At 33.1% G+C, this 18,079-nt stretch overlaps 1 protein-coding gene across 1 annotated transcript in view; it reads right to left on the bottom strand.

Moving 5' to 3' along the window:
- Window positions 1-18,079, bottom strand: part of Cpne8 (copine 8) — a 194,583-nt gene that overhangs the window by 17,856 nt on the left and 158,648 nt on the right. Inside the window, exons 15-16 of the mRNA XM_078014903.1 lie at window positions 13,367-13,548; window positions 6,142-6,269 (exon numbers count right to left, since the gene is read on the bottom strand). Of these exons, the coding sequence (XP_077871029.1) occupies window positions 6,142-6,269; window positions 13,367-13,548 (310 nt within the window). The remainder of the gene's footprint in view (window positions 1-6,141; window positions 6,270-13,366; window positions 13,549-18,079) is intronic.

Below are 18,079 nucleotides of genomic sequence, written 5' to 3'. Positions count from 1 at the left end.
TGAATTTTTACCAGGTTCAAAAATAATACAGAAAATTGAATATTAAGTCGACATGACATCAAAAATACCACTTCAAGTAACTTAGCTGACTTTCTTTTGATTCACCAGTATATATGTCTAAGAGGAGATCATATTCATATTCTCCCCATTCATAGGGGAGAGCAACTGAAGCAGATCATAGTAAACTGGGAATTTCTCTTAAATTTGTTATTTATCTTACAAATGCATAGGAATTTTGCACTTATAGTATATATGCAATTGTACTGATGCTTTATATTTCTTAACTTTGAGGAACACTTATGCTGTAGAAAGATGCACTCATTTTATTATGTGGGTCCTTCCACCACTAAATATATTTGACCTAAGAATAAATTACATTATTTTACATAAAAGCATCCAATCCATTTGAGTCTTTATCACAGTCAGCAGAATAAGCCAATCTTTTAAAACTATTTATTGTTTCTATGGCATTTGCCCTATGCAGTGGTATAGTATTCCACTTTGTAAGTAAATCTAAATTTTATACAAATACAATGTTGTACTACCACTTCTTCTAATTTAGCCTTTTATTTTAAAAGTATTACTTAGTATTTCTTAAATATGTACTTAATATGCTACAGAACTGTATGAAGTAGAAAGACTATGCTGGCCACACCTGGATTCCTCTTCCAGGAGGTGACACAGACACGTGGATTGGCAGAACAGATCATATTTTAAAGGTCTTGTTCTGGGCAGAACAGATCATATTTTAAAGGAAGCTTGTTCCTTAACAGAACCTGATGATTAATCATTCAGTAAACGCATAATTAAAACTTGCATTAAAAGTCCCCTCACTGCCTTTTCTCAAACATAGCCAATCTATAAATTATATATTAATATCACCATGATCAATCTGAGAGAAAAGCTAGCTTTGTCAGGGTTGAGGAATTTAAACATATTTCTTTGGAGTTTCTGTCCAAGTTTCTAGAATTGTTCACATAAAAGCTCAGAAACTGTTGGCTCATTTTTGTGAAACATTATTTCAACTTATTATTAGTTCACAGGAATGGAGAGGGCATGAAGACAAGAAACTGGCTCAGAAATGTTTTACTTAAGGAACTCAGTTATGATTTATACAATGGATTGAATCTTCCTACTATCCAGTAAAGGAATGCAAACATTTAAATATTTCAAAACAAAGGAACCGTAAATTTTATGCTAACAAGTCATCACTCCAAACTACTTTTGCCTGTGTAATGAAATGACCAAATACATCCACAAAGACAGGTAGCCTTGCTTCAGTTCCTTTTGTATCTTTACCTCTGTAGCAGTGACAAAATGGTTTAAAGAGGCAAGATGTCAGAACAGACTGGAGTTGAAGTCAGACTATTTAGGTTGGAATTTTAGCTCCACCATACTTAGCCACTCACCATACCCACTTGATTATCGGTACTATAGGAACAATAACACTACTGTAATCTCCTAGAGTTATTATGAAGTTTAAAAGAAATAATCCATATTGCAGCACTGAGATAATGCACGGGCTCAATAGTGATTGTTTAGATTTTATTATTATTGATCATATGGAAGAAATAGAATAGACTACACTCTATAAATTAATTTAGAAATTCCAAAGTAAAAATGTCATTTTTTGAAGAATGAAAATTAATTTTGACTGATTATCTAGATTCTGCAGTGTTCTTAATATCAGGAAAAAATAAATATAAAAAGTCAGTAGAGGGGCTGGGGATGTGGCTCAAGTGGTAGCGCGCTCACCTAGCATGCATGAGGCACTGGGTTGGAGTCTCAGCACCACGTAAAAATAAAATAAAGATATTAAAAAAAAAGTCAGTAGAATAGAAGTTTATAGATCCCTCTTTTTTATGGTACCAGGATTGAACCCAGGGACATTTAACCAGTGAGTCACATCCCCAGCCCTTTTTATTTTTTATTTTGAGACAGGATCTTGATAAATTGCTTAGGGCCTCACTAAGTTGTTGAGGTGGCTTTGAACTTGTGATCCTCCTGTCTTACTCTCCTGAGCCTGTGGGATTATAGTTGGGTGCCACCACACTCAGCTAGATCCCTCTTTTAAAAACAGAAATGCCTCAAAACAAGTAATTTATTAGGCACTGGAAACAAATTGCTAAAAGGAAACAATGAATATATCTATGTCAAGTGAAGAAAATGGAGAAATTTTATGGTAGTCTGGAAATACATTTGATATTTTCTCTGGTATATTTATTTTTGAAGTATTAAGTTGTTAAAAATATACCAGTACATAATATTCATCTCAGAAAATTTAAAATTGATATAAAATTAGATGAATCAAAACTTTTGAAAAAATAAGAATGGAAATGTGTTACCATAGCCAAGAAGAAACTGTGATTAATCATGGGATAGTTAAAACTATATTTTATTCAAACTGCATATATATCTACACATAATTTCCTTCATATTTTCTCTCTACTGTTATCAATTAATGAAATTTAAACATCATAAGAAATATTAAGCACTTAGTAAGGTCATTATATGGAAGCCCCCCAAATTATTTCTCCAATTTCAAACTTGCTTTCAATTTGCAACACAATGGTAAAACATTTCTTTCTTTGGTAGATATGATGATTAGTATTATGTGTCAATTTGGCTAGATTTAAAACCCAGTTATTTAATCTAATTATAATCTAAGCATTGCTGTGAAGGGATTTTGTAGATATCATTAACATCTACAATCAAATGACTTTTAAGTGAAGGAAATTTGTTCAACTAGTTGAAGGCCTTAACTTGTTTTGTCCTATTTTCCCAGATTTGGAACATATATAAATATATGTTAGATATAATATGTATAGATATAATATGTAATATAATTACATAACATAAAATTATAATAATAAACACACAATTATATTACAATATAATATTAATTAACATGATGATATATTTAAGCTTTAGATTATCATTTCTAACCTATCTAATGTAGCCATGTAATTTCATTGTAACATTGTAAACATTCCTAGAAAAAGAGAATTCTATTTTAAGAATGCAGTATCACCTTACCTGAGTTTCCAAACTGTCCACCTCTCCTATAAATATCACACCTTCTAGCACCTACAACTGCCTGAGTCAATTCTTTGAACTACATCTCTACATGTATATCTTTTTCTACATGTCTCTTATTTGTTGCAGAAACCTGATAGGACAGGTATCAATCACAATCACATTTTCCACAAGTGATTAAGACAGACTAAGCATTTATATTGAAAAGTTTCTTTAGTTTTCAATTATAATCTTGCTAATTATAATACATTCATAATGTATAATATTTAGCTAATTAAACAGGTATGGATTTCTCAGTATGTGCAAACTACTGTGTATATACATATATAAGTATATAATCACAATAAACAGTTCCTACCTTCAATGTGGAAAATATCTATTTAATGTGACAACCGAGCAGCATTAAATTAGGTAAGTGTTGTGATGGAATGATACCACCGAGCAGAAGCAATGATTCACTGAGACTGAACTGTGGTACATTTGGGAAAATGTGAAGTAAAATGGAGTCAGATGGATGGGAAGTGGCTTGATATTGGAAGTTCTTGAATGCCTAGCTAAGATATCTCCACTTAGATTTATGACAAGGTATTAACAGATGTTGAGTAGAACTTTTATATCATTTTAAATATTGTTCCTTGGCCAGCTTTGGGAAAAGACAACTGAAAAAGCCGGAAATCGGAAGCAGAGGGTTGGAAATCCTCAGAAAAGCATATAAAACCTTCAAATATTACAAATTGGATATCTAGAGTCTTCTCTATTTCATGGTCTGTCATCCCATTAATATTGTAAGTCAGCAATCTTACTACGCAGAGATCAGTTCCCAAAATGAGCATGTGCTTAAAGTCATTCTTAAGGAGAATAAGCAAGCATTCTTCAAAAATGCCAATAGAAATGATAAAAAGTCACTAAGCTTTTCCTCATCTAAGAAATATACTTCTGAAGGTTCAAAAAAAAAAAAAAGAAACAAATGGACAAAGTATATACAAATATTTTCTCGACTTAAAACAAGTTTTAATAGCAATAAGTTAGAATATTTAGAATTCTTTTATTAGGTATTTGTTGATTACTTACTGCCTATATGATAGACATGGTGCTAAGTACTATAGAAATGCAGTTACAAGTGATGAATAAGAAATTTTATATAAGTAAAGGTATACACTCATTTTAAATATGATATGGCACTTATTTTGATGTAGAAATAAATAGTACCTTGTTTCTAGCTAATAAAGTTTTTGGATGAGACAAATTGTGTGTATGTTTTAATAAAAATTTAAAAACAATTGAAACATAACATTTAAAGATAAGGGAATGAATAAAGGTATTTCTTTTACATGTCTGTAATAAGAGATAGATACACAGCATTTCCTATTGTGTTGAAAAGATGATGATTCATAAAAAGCATCTTTATTGTTTTTCTTATTTTCTTCCATTTAAAAAATAACAATAAAGAATTATTAGATTATGTCTTATTTTCAGAGTCTAAAAGCTTTAGTAGCAACTACCTCTATATTTGAGAATTTACAAAATGCTGGGCAAAACATAAAATGGCAATAGAATACTATAAATAGTATATACAAATGTATCAAGAAATCTTGTGTCTATAATTTTAAGTTTTATAATGGCGATATACCAGGACAAGAAAAATTTAAAATTAATTTGTAAACACTATGAACAATTTATAATAACTAGCAGGAATTCACACAAAATAAGTTCTGCCATTCTTCTCTTACCTTTTTGTAAAAATGTGATCTGTTAGGTAATATCAATCAATTAAAATTTATCTTGTACTAATATGATATTGATTCTGCTTTTTTAAAAAAATCATCAAAAAACTAGGAAATTGTAGTATAACATTTCTTACCCAGGCTAATATAATAAGGTATGATATGACTTTCAAATTACAGCTAATGACCTATTAGTGTATTGTGAAATGAATTTTGTGGGCCAAATCTGAATTGGGAACAGAAAAGAATAGCATGCCATAGAAACAGAAAATATGAGATAATGAATAAGTATCATTCTATAACTAAATTTTTTGTTTGTGTATGTATAAGGCTGAGATGTAAAATTCACATTTTAGCACAGATTAGAGATAAAATGTTAGAAAAATCCAAACTAATGGGTAAAATTCACAGTTTTCCTTAATGTATCACTGTCATTCCAAGGTAGAGTTTCCCCTGGGGAGGTTCACTGAGGTCAGCTTTGGGTGCACAGGTACTTTCGCATCTTGTCCATGTCCCAGATAATGGAAAGTAGAACACATTAAAATTTTTAGTCATGTCCAGTAGGGAGGTGGTAAAGTAACAGAACCTTCAGAGAACTAGAGTTTCATATGACCTTTGTACACTGATAAACTGGTGAGAATGAGATACATTTGGTTACATATTTGAAAGGACATAGAGCTATTCCTTTTTGATTATCTCAAAATAAGACAGAGCTTCATAGGATTTGCAATTGGCTCAAGTGAAACATTTTAGGGATTTGAAAAGCAGTGTCTAACTCATTTTTTGCATTAATGAACAAAATGGTAAATAAGTATAAATAGATTTTCAGATTTTTAACATTTTATCTAGAATATGTAATAGATGGAGTCATAAGCAATTATATTCTGATCTCAGTACTATGCACTATATATAGGTAAAGCACTGGGAATTTATAAAATTAACTACTATATTAATTCCAGAAGTTAAAATAATGTGCCCTATATATATCATAAAGCTTCAAATTGTTGTCTTAATTGAATTCAGTCTCATTACTTCTATGCTACTATGGAACATGACATTAAGTATGAATGACTAACATAGTTGAGCTCATCATCAATCATGTTATTGTTCTCATGACAGCTTTTTCAAAAAAAAATAACATTCCATTTTGTTGAACAAAGATAGGTCCTAACATAACTTAGTGTATGTTTCTTCACTTAACATTCTGATGTAAAGTTCTCAGCAAAGTATCCTGATAGCTTAATACGGGCACTACCATTTTAACTTTTTTCTCATTTTATTAGAGGTATATTAAAGAAAGCAACTTTGATGTGTGGAGTCATTCCAAAAAATATCATCATCCATTACACTAGAATAAATACCTTCTCTATTCTATACTTACCTTGCCACATGGTTAATTACAGGAGCAAAGTTAGTTGGCCCATACAGTTGGACAGATTTCAGACTCCTATAATAAGCCTCCATAACCCCTTCAATGCCATCACAGTAGGGATTTTGAGGGTTGCCATTCTGTAGAAAGTTAGAGGGCAAAAAAATTAAAAACTTAATGTCTCAGCCAGGTGTAGTGGTGAATGTCTGTAATCCCAGCAGCTTAGGAGGCTGAGGCAGGAGGATCACAAGTTCAAAGCCAATCTCAGCAACTTAGCAAGTTGCCTCAAGTAACTTAGTAAGATCCTGCCTCAAAATAAAAAGTAAAAAGGAGGTGGGGATGTGGCTCAGTGGTTAAGTGCTCCTGGGTTCAATCCCCAGTATCAAAAGAAAAAGTAATGTCTCTGTGAAGATAAAATGAAAAAAAGGGAATAATACACACAGACATACATAAAGTTACTTTTAAGAGATATTCTTTTGTAGACTTTATAAAAACAATATAATAAAGTGTTCAATACTATATTAATATATATTACAATGATATAAAATGCATAGACAAGAAAATTCAAATTAATCTTAAGAGAAACAGAATATCACACATTGTAAAATGAATACTGTCTTAATTTCACACATGTTGATAAATAGGTAGAGATGAACATATCAAAATTCTGAAAAGAAGAACATCAAAATAGTGATTACATCCAGGTGGTTAGATAACTGGTGATTTTCATTTCATTCTTTAGCCTATTCTATATTTTTTTTCAAAAATGCATGCAATGAACATACATTAAAATAAAAAAATCCAAATGTATAACTTTAATCTATTTTAACTGAAAGAAGGAAAAATGTAAAATAAATGCCACATGGACAATTTTCAGATTACAACTGATAACTCCAATTAGAGAAGGGATCAGAGGGATGATAATTTGGAGTGGGAAACATCAAGACAAAGTAAAAGGAAAAATATTTGAAGAAACATATGCACATTGTTCAAGGGAAATGAATATGATACTAATGAGTTCTGATTCTGGGGATGGTACCCAGACGGACAACTTGTAGAGCTTTATCTGCCTTCCATGTTCTTGTCATTATTCCATCTGATTCTCCTAGTTCACGTTCCACAAATAAAACTAATAATGAATAACACATGGTACACAAAGTTGTGCCCTTTTGCATAGTGGCATAAGACAATAAACAATTATTGTCTCACACCTAGGGAGAATCCAGAGACTGCTCAACTGGGTGGCTCTTGAACAGGATCTCTCATGAGGTCAAAATGCTGGCCTGGACTGTGGTTATCTGAATGCCTGACAAGGCTGACGGATCTACTTCCAAGACTCACAAGGCTGTCCATCAGAGGCCAGATTGACTCTCCCAGTGCTGCTTCTCATAACATGGCAGATAACTTCCCCCAGAACTTGTGATCCAAGAGAGAAGACAAGGACAAAACACCAAGGGCCTTTCATAAGCTATTTTAAAAAGCGGCATACCATTACTTCTACTTAATTTGCTAGAAACCAGTCACTAAGGATAGCCCACACTCAAGGGAAGGGGAATGAGGCTCCACCTGTGAAGGAGGGGCATATGGAAAATTTTGTAGTTATATTTTGAAACACAGGGATAGTAATTACACTTAAGCACAGTTAGCAATCATTTTGGCCTGAGTGTTCTTATCTTTAAAAAAATCACAAGTAACTAGCAATCTATAATTAAAACTTGTTGAATTTTATATGCCAAGTTTTAAAGTATTTACATATATAATTTTTATAATAACCTCCAAAAAGGTAACTTAAAGTACTGTCATTATCCCTGCTTTATAGATAAAGGAACTGAGGCACTGAGATCATCCTTTGCCCAAAGTTACACAACACAAATAGGAGATCTAAGATTTGAAATTTAGTTAGTCTAACTCCAAAGCTCACTCTCTTAGTCACCATTACATCACCACATTATGAAACCCTAAACTTTTCGCAAAGTTGGAGAACTTGGAAACTGAGCCAGAAATTACCAGCTACTTCAATTTTGTTATTTGTAAGAAAAGGATTTTTAATCATTTTTTTCCTTTTATTATTCTTTCTTCTTCAGTTTTATTAACTCTCACATAATGTTTTACATAAAAAAATTATAAAAGACCTCTGTGAATTATAAAATTGGTTACACAGATTATTTTCAAATTAAAGTGTAAGAGTTTAACATTTAGCACAAAACAGTTGATGATTGGTTTTGATGTTAATCTGAGCTGGCCTATTTAACCTTCTTTTAAGTAAGATTTTATGGTGCTCTTTTCCCTTGATAAGATATGAAGCTAATTAAAATTAAAACTCATTACCAATTTTGAACATATAAAAATGTAGTATGTATCTGCCTTAAGGGAACAATTACAAACTAGGATAGTTCTGAGCTCCTTTTTGATGAGCATTTTAACATTTTAACTGGGGGTTTATATTTCTTTTCTTTTCTTTTTTTGAGGGGGGGGGAGAGAGAGAGAGAGAGAGAGAATTTTTTAATATTAATTTTTTAGTTTTCAGTGGACACAACATCTTTATTTTTTTTATTTTTATTTTTTTTATGTGGTGCTGAGGATCGAACCCAGCACTCTGAGCATGCCAGGCTTCAGCCACATCCCCAGCCCCAGGGCTTTATATTTCTATGAAACTATTTCCTTCTTTTCCTCTAAAACTGAAATTACAACAAGGCTCCTGTTTTGTTTTGTTTTTTCTTTTGGTAGTGGGAAGATAATCATTAGACACTATTCACCACATGGATTGGTTTAAGCTTTGATTTCTGAATTCTTCCTAATACCATAAGTTGCTCTAAGCTTTCTTCAAATGGCTTAAATGATAATAGGAATGTGTTGTAATATAAAATCATACCTTCTTTTTCACATGTGCTCTGTATTATGTCAGGATTATTTTAAATATTTTATGGCTGCTCAAAGGAGATTTTTCTCTTTTTAAAAAAAATATTTTATAGTTACTGATAGATCTTTATTTTTTACTTATTTATATGCAGGGCTGAGAATCGAACCCAGTTCCACATACTTGCCAGGCAAGTGTACAACTGTTGAGCCACAGCCTCAGGCCCAAGGAGATTTTCTTTTTAATGGTAAAGTTGTAATGAGTTACAAAGGATTTTTAGTCTGCTTAAAAACTAATTTCTTTAAATAATTATACATGGAATCAATTTTTGCTTATTAAAAGAAATTGAAATGAATATATACGTGGCTCTTGCATAAAAGAGCTAGATAGAAACTAGATGTTTTTAAAATTAAATTCACTTAATTCTGTTGTTTATTAATGAAGGAGGCAAAGGATGCTCTACTTCATAATTTATTTTTAATTAATAACTTTTTATATTATAAAATTATGAATATTGAGTTGTAAATATGTAGAAAAAAAATAAAGAACTGAAGTCAAATGAGCAATAATTCAACCACAGAAACCTACCTGGCTGGAAGTGTCTAAGCTCTCATGCATTTCCCTCCCCATGGCTGCCTCAGGAATCTACTGAGATTTAGATTCAGTTCCATGCCAGAAACCCATAGCATCTATTGCTGCCTGTAGCCTATAACAGTTTTCAGCAGGGCTAACAAGCTGATAAGACACCGAAGAGAAGCTGTTAGAGGCTATTGCTGTGCTATAAAAATATGTCTGTTGTTGCTTGGAAATTTTCTTTACTATGGGAAAAATGTGGGAGAATTATTCCTTTTATTCAACCAACAAACATCTTTTGAGCCTTTATTTTATGTATGTATAATGCAGTGTTAAAAACAGTTGTTTATTAAATTGTTAGTGTTTAGCTGGAAGAAAGATATCTATGTAAAAATTAAAATGTACAGATTTCTATAAATGCCAAAATAAGTGAAGGTATGCAAGAGCTTTAGACATTTAGAAGGAGCTATCACTTGGACAGGAGTAGCATTTCTCTGCTGATCGATGTGGAAGCCTTTCTTTTTAAAGGTCCCTGGCCACATGCCCATTGGAAATATTCTTCTAGAACTCCACATGATTGCATTTTAGAATAGCCCTACAAGGAGTCATCAAAAGTTATAAAGAGAGGGGAGAGATGACTCATTCTTTTTACAACTTGAAGTGTTAAAACTGTAGGAAATTCTTTCTTTCCTTTCCCCTTCCCTTTTCTTTCCCCATGTATTCTTATACATGTTTCACATTAAAGACTCAGTTTATCTGAGACTTTGTTGATAAACAAAAGCTCAATTTCAACATCAGTGCTAGCCAAAATCACTCACTAGGAATTATTTTATTTTCAAATATGCCTCCTTTGCCATCTGGAAAAAAAATCGATTTGGTGAAATAGTGACTATATCTCAATCTCACTATATGTCAATATCTCACTACATGGGCAGTTAATGTACATCATATATTTTTACCATGGAGATATGAGGGTGTATTACTACTATGTGGTCATTTATTGTCAGATTGTTACAGGACTCAAGCTTTTGTATTTGCCATGTTTGGTACCTCTCTCTATATCTATTACAGTGATTTAGGATGAGGTTAATGTAATGTGTTAGCAGACATCAAATCAAATATCTCATTCAAGACCTACTTAATCCTCATTAGTCTTACTTATCCAAGAAAACAAAAGTGTGCTGAAAAAAATTAAAGTAATACCATTGTTACGTAATACTAAATGGAGGCATTCAGATCATTACCATTCATGTAACCATTATTTTTATCATCAATTTGGGAGACAGGGCTTCATTCATAGATTTCAGGGGGTAGGATACCTATGCTGAAAGATTTGAATTGTGTTAGAAGAAAAGCTTAAGGTGCAAAATAATAAAAAAAAATCTTTCCTTACAAGTAGATCTCTGTATAAGTTTGCCTACATGGAGTGAATACAGAGGCAGAAAAAAGCAGAGCCAAGGAAAGTAGGAGAGATTTTAAAGAAAAAATTATACACAAGGGTGAAAAAAAAGTGTAGAGGGAAAATTAATAAACCTCATTTAGTTTAACACAATTATTCCTTTTCCTAGGTTTCAAAATAGCTCATGACCTTTTTCCTGAGGCACTTAAGACTTAGGATCACATGAATGATTTTCATGGTTTTATAAGTTTCTGGGAGATTTTAATTCTCTAAGACACAACAAAATCCAAACAGACACTCATTTTTATTTGACACTAAGAGTGTGACATGTGGGCTATTTGGTGGAAGAAAGAATTAAACCCTGCAGCAACCTTCCCAGAAAGTGTCTGGGTGACAGAATAGAAAAGCAAGAATAAGTACAGAAATAAAAATACTCTTCTCAAAACATATTTGACGAAGATGAAATGAATCATATGAAAGCATTTGGAAATATCATTGTGTTGATAAAGCATGCATCTAAGTGACAGGATGAGAGTGATTTCATAGGATACAGTTTGGTAGCAGTTAGGAGCCCAGATCCTGAAAAAGGACTGAATGAGGTTCAAGTCCTATCCTTTGGAATTCTGGTTAATTTCCAAGCCTCTGAATTTGACATATACAACTCTTGGGGGTACACTCCTCACTGGGTCAATAGGTGAAGTGCAGTGTATCCACCATGACATATCTAACTCCCAGGAGTTACAAAGATTACAGAAGATAATAAGTATAAAGTGTATGCCTCAATAGTAATTATGGAGTCCCAAATCACATACCATCTCACTGAATTAAGACCACTTAACCCGCCCTGTTTTACCTACTCAAGAAAAAAAAAAGGGTTTTGAAAAAAATAATCATAATGTACAAAGTTGAGACATTATCATCATCATTGACCGTAATTATTGTTGCTCTCTTCATCAATTTGGGAGACTATTTTTCATAGGGTTTAAAGAGCTCTGTTTCAGTCCATTGTGAATTACAACAGCAGCATACCTGAAGCTGGTGATTTATAACACAGAATGTGTCTCATGCTTCTGAAGCATTGGTAGTTTGGCATGTATGGTTGTCTGCTGAGGGATATCCTACAGATAGGAAGAATGCTATGTCCTCATATGACAGAGGTAGAAGGGTAAGAGACTGAGTGCTAGCTAACGTTTCTTTTATTAAGGCTTTAATTCCATTAGACTTTCAAGGTCTAATCAACCCTTAAATTCTTAAATTCCCATCTTTTGATGCTATTCCATTGGCAACACCAGAGTTTTGAAGAGGACCCATCTAAACCATAGCAATCTCTATCCTATACGTGTTATTTTGGGATCAAAGAACAGATCAAAATGCGAATTAAAAAAATCCTTCCTTAACAGTTTATATCTGCATTGGTGTAGTTACATGGAATGAATGAGGAAGTAGAAGCAGAAAACGAAATAATTAGAGGAAAAGAAAAAAAAATCACACATAGGATGAGAAGTATCATTTGTAAGAAAAATTAATAAGCTTCGTTTAGTTTAACATAGTCATTCCTTGCCTCAGGTGTGAAGAAAGGTGGTAATTAAGATAGCCAGGCATTCTCTGATATTCCTCCCACTGAGAGGTGAAAATTAATTTCCCTACCTTAAACCTGGGATGGCCTCAGTAACTTATGTAAAGAATAGGGACTTCTACATCTATTCTATGAATGGCCCTGGAGTTTCTGACTCAGACTTAAATACTCTTTTTGGGCCATGTGACCACGATGAGGCCACCATATAAGGATGAAGCCCACAACAACCTTGGATAGACCAGATCTAAATGGGGAAAGATGTCCAGGAAGCCCCAGCCCTTTCAGCCATCTCAGCCTAGGCACTGGACATGAACTCAGATGAAAAAGCGATAGTAGGGAACATACGCACCCCTGGATACACGACACAGAGAAGACCTGAGGAATTCAACCAATAGGAGAACTGAAATTCAGAAGTATAGTCCTAACCAACAAATGCAGCTCTCTCGTCATTCAAGTCATAGCAGCTGAGGCCCCATCTATTGAAAAGGAGAAATGTGCTAATCCACATTTCTGACCCACAAATTGTGAGCATAAAGGAATGATGTTGTCTTATGCCTCAAAGTTTTAGGGATGTCTGTTATGCAGTAACAGAAAAAGAAGAGACCTCCAATTTATAAATTAGAAATACTTCAGTTAGATTTACTCACCGTCTAATTTATCTGCGTTTTTCCATTAAGATCACATTTCTAAGTCAACTATTTACCAAAACGAAGCTGACTCTATGGTTATGAAAGTTTGTGTACAAATGAGTAAAGAATAAGCAGAAAATCAATGTTAAAAATAGCTAACATATGAATTTTTCAAAATACCAAATCCCTTTGTATATTCTTACCAAAGCAAATTCATGAGATATCCTTCCATCTGGAGGCAGCTTTGCACCAAAACCCAGTGCAGGGAACATCTTATCACTGTCATAGTCTTGGACGATTTCTCCCACTGCTTTCAGCGCCATGCCATAGGCGTTCAGCTGGTAAGGATTCATGTAGTGGAGAGAAGTGGGCTGGGCAGGGTTGCCTGACAACAGAAAATGTATTGCAAGTGTAAGTCATCAGGCTAAGGATATTTTTAAACAACATTGTTCTCTGATGTCCATTTCAGGATAAAATATTCAAAATCATGATTTCCTGCCTATTTCCATAGTGTGTCTAATAGTTTCATTTTTGATGGATATTAACATATAAATATTTATTACAATATATCAGAGATACAGAAACTTTCTCAAAGAAATTCCAAAGCATATGAAAAATTTTTCAGAAATAAATCCTTATTGTAAGTGGCACAGGCTATTTTTGAGTTTCCATTCTGGAACACATGAAAATACCTTTGTTAATGTTCATGTACTTTAATCTTTATTTTAAAACAATTGTGTGACCTCAAGTTTAATTCTTATGCCTGCAGTCAGAGGACCGAAATGATTTATGCATTCAATAATTGTAAGCCCTTCCTAAAATATAACTATAAATATAAGTTGAACTTTGGAGAACTATCCCAACTTATCACTCAAGAAAAGCAGAGCACAGTGATTTTCAAATTCAAGGTGATTAAATACCTAGATTGGAAACATATTCAGACTTGCTAACTAGATTGTAAGTTAGGAGCCAGAGGCCCAGAGGTAAGTTTCTCCATTTCCAGGAGAACATCTGTAAAATAAATCCTCCCTTAGTGATTTCTGGGAGGTCAAAATAAGGTTATGTATTTGAAAGTGATTAAAATAATAAAAAAAAGTATCACAGAATTGTATGCTTAACTACTACTGTTATTATTGGTTGGGTTATCCACAAGGTTTTATATTTCTAAAATGCTTATTCTATATAGGGGATGCATCTGAATGGAGATGACCTTGAGAGCCAATGTAAAACACCACTCAGACACACTGAAGTTCACACTGAGTCACCTTAACTGCCAGCACAAAGGCAGCCTCCAAGTCCATTCAGTTTCTTAAGTGAAAATGAAAAGTTTGATTGGACTTGTAATAGCTCATACAACTGTATTCTACATTAAACCAAGGCCCAAAGAAGGAAGGTCTTGAGACATTTTTTCCCCCAAGGGGAAAAAACATAACAATAAATACTTGCAATTCAGAGAGAAACAAAATAAAAGAGAGATTCCTCTTGGTTTATAATACATATAACTACACAAATGCATTTGTATTACCAAGGGGTTACCAGCATTCACATGTTGGTTCTGCACGACAAAATTTCTAAGACAGTCTTCTATAGATGTCTTGAAGGTTCACCTCAACTTGACTGACTTTTGAATGGTTTCTTCCTGACTCTAGGACCCTGACCTCACTTTTCTTACAGCATTTGCTTTAGAAAACTTGCAACTGTAAATTCTTTCTTTCCCTCTCAAAGAGGAAAAATTCTATAACCATAAAGTATCTTCCTTAAGAAGCTGGGGGGCCATTCCTTTGAAATATAATAATTTAAAAAGACAGTACTACTATCTTCCAGTTTCTGCATATTTAAGAGGCTACTTTCAATAAGGGCCAATCAGCAAACACAGAGGCCTGCTCACATAGACCAATCTCCTAGTTAATGTCCCACTAAATCACCCTAGCATTCAAATCCCTCCAGCCTTTTGCTTCAGAGCCCCAGAGCTCAATTTTTTTCTCTTCTTAACTCTTGATCCCTACTGCTATATTTCTAAATAAAGTCTTCCTTTTCTTTTTAATTCATCCAGTAAAATTTTTTTTTCTGTTATGTCCTTCTAAAGTAGAGACTTTGTCATTTGGTCAAAAGTCTACTGTAGTCAGAAACAGGAATACCATTAATGGAATAAATGGTTATTTAATGCAACTCTCAAATAATGGTGGAAATATGACAAACACTTCTATTTCTCTAAAAAAAAAACCCACAAAACAACCCCCCCAAACCATTAGAATCCCAGCATGCTTAACAACTTAACCTCTCATGCGTAGCAGGACCCCACCCCTCTCTCAGCATCTTCATCTGAACCATCTCCACTGTACACCAATGATACTTCCCTCTCATCTCTACGGACTTCTCAAATTGCCACCCTGACCTGAAAATAACTTTCTTCTCTTCCAGCTTATGTCTTCTGTGTACCAAACAACGTTCTTCTTTAGCTTGGCCCTTGCTACCTTTTCTTTTAAAGCCTTATGGCTCTGATGTTCTGCACTACAAAATTTGGCAATTAAAAAATTAACTGCCAACTCCAAGAGTCTCTGACTATATTTGTCTTTCCTCTATCTCTGCAATGGTGTTTATAAAGAATGAACTGTAATAGGTTAATATGATATATTCATAATAACAGGGAATCTAACACATATTGAACATCTTATTTCATATCTCTCTTAAGCATTTCAACAAACCAATGGCATGGGTAATTTTATTATACCCATCTTTCAAATTAAATAACTTGCTCTAAATCATATAGCATAAATAATTGGTAAAACTAGAATATGAATTTAAGCAGTCAGATTCCACAGCTCTTGACCTTAGTTATCATTCTTTACTTAAGGTATTTACAATAGTTTTAAGCCTAGAATAATATCACACTTAAGCTGATTTTATTTTAGAGATAACACCAGGCTTTTCTAAGAACATTAGACTTAAATAGATTCTTTGTTAGCTGCTTACTGAGACATAGTTCACATCATTTGTAAACTACAATTCTATCATTTTTACTACAATATACTCACAGATTGCACAATCCTTATTACAATCAATTTTAGGACTTTTTCATTGCTTCAAAAATAAACCCTGTACTCATTAGCTATTGACCCCTTATCATCCACCCCATCTCTAAACAGTGAGTGTCTCTCCTGATTTTCCTAATCCAAATATGTTATACGATGGCATCCCATAATATGTGGTCTTCATGACCAGCTTGTGATTTCAACATCCGTCTATGTTGTAGCACGCATCAGTTATTCACTCTTGCTTATTGTGGGTCAACATCCATTGTATGAATACACTGCATTTTGTCTATTTATTTTGTCTATTTATCAGTTGACAGACATTTACATTGTTCCCATATTTTGGCTATTTTGATGCTACAAAAATCCACTGGCAAGTTTTTCTATCCACGTTTTCACTTCTCTTAGACATATATCAGGACGCAAAACTGCTGGGTCGTATGGTAACTTTTTATTTAACAATTTGACTAACTGTGTTTTCAAAAGTGGTTGCATCATTTTATGTACCCATTCATAATATTATAAAATATCTGGTTTCTTCACACTCTGACCAATACTGATTATAGCCAACCAAATAGTTGTGAAATCTTACACTTTGATGTCTATTTCTTGAAGCCTATGCATGCCAAGAATCTATTCATGTGCTTACTGGTCATTTGTATATCTTATTTGTAACAATATCTACTCAGATTCTTTGCCTATTTTTAAAAATTTGGTTTTTTTTCTCTTATTCAGTTAGAAGAGTTCTTCATATATTCTAGATACAAGTCCTTATGGGATGTATGCTTTGCAAATATTTCTCCCATTCTGCAGTTTGTCTTTTCACTTTCCTGAGAGTCTCCTTTAGAACAAAAGTGTTTTAATTTTGATGAAGTTCAATTTATCTATTCATGTTTTTTGGTGTCACACGTAAGAATCAACTGCCAAATGCAAGATACAACCTGTTTTCTTGAGTTTAGCTCTTACATTTACATCTATGTTCTATTTTGAGATTTTTTTTTAATCTGATAGAGGTAAGAGTCTAACTTCATTCTTCTGCATGTCCATTCAGTTGTCCAAGCACCACTTTTAAAAAGACTATTATTTTTTAAAAAGACTATTATTCTTTATCCATTCATCCACTGAAGGGCATCTAGGTTGATTCCACAATTTAGCTATCATGAATTGTGCTGTTATAAACACTGATATGGCTGTATCACTGTAGTATGCTGTTTTTAAGTTCATTGGGTATGGATGGAGGAGTGGGATAGCTGGGTCAAATGCTATTTCCATTCCATCTTTTCCAAGGAATTTCCATACTGCTTTCCAGATTGGCTGCACCAATTTGCAATCCCACCAGCAATGTATGAGTGTGCCGTTTTCCTCACATCCTCACCAACACTTATTGTTGTTTTTATTTCTAATAATTCTCATTTTAACTGGAGTGAATAGTTTTGATTTGCAATTCTCTAATTGCTAGAGATGTTGAACATTTTTTCATATATTTGTTGATTGATATTATATAATCTTCTGAGAAATATCTGTTAATTTCCTTGGCCTATTTATTGACTGGGTTATTTGTGGGATTTTTTTAGTGTTAAGTTTTTTTCAGCTTTACATATTTACTAGAGATTAGTGCTCCATCTGATATGCATATGGTAAAAAAATTGTTCCCATTTTGTAGGATCTCTCTTCACCTCCCTGATTCTTTCTTTTGCAGAGAAAAAGCTTTTCAGTTTGAATCCATCCCACTTACTGACTCTTGATTTCATTTCTTGCACTACTGGAGTCTTATTAAGGAAGTCAGGTCTAATCTGACATGATGAAACTGTGATATATATATATATATATATATATATATATATATATATGTGTATATATATATATATATATATACACACATAC

This window comes from Ictidomys tridecemlineatus, chromosome 6 (genome assembly GCF_052094955.1).
Source record: "Ictidomys tridecemlineatus isolate mIctTri1 chromosome 6, mIctTri1.hap1, whole genome shotgun sequence".
Lineage (NCBI taxonomy): Eukaryota > Metazoa > Chordata > Mammalia > Rodentia > Sciuridae > Ictidomys > Ictidomys tridecemlineatus.
Note: the sequence above shows the minus strand (reverse complement) of the source record. Positions and strands in the feature narration are given on the sequence as shown.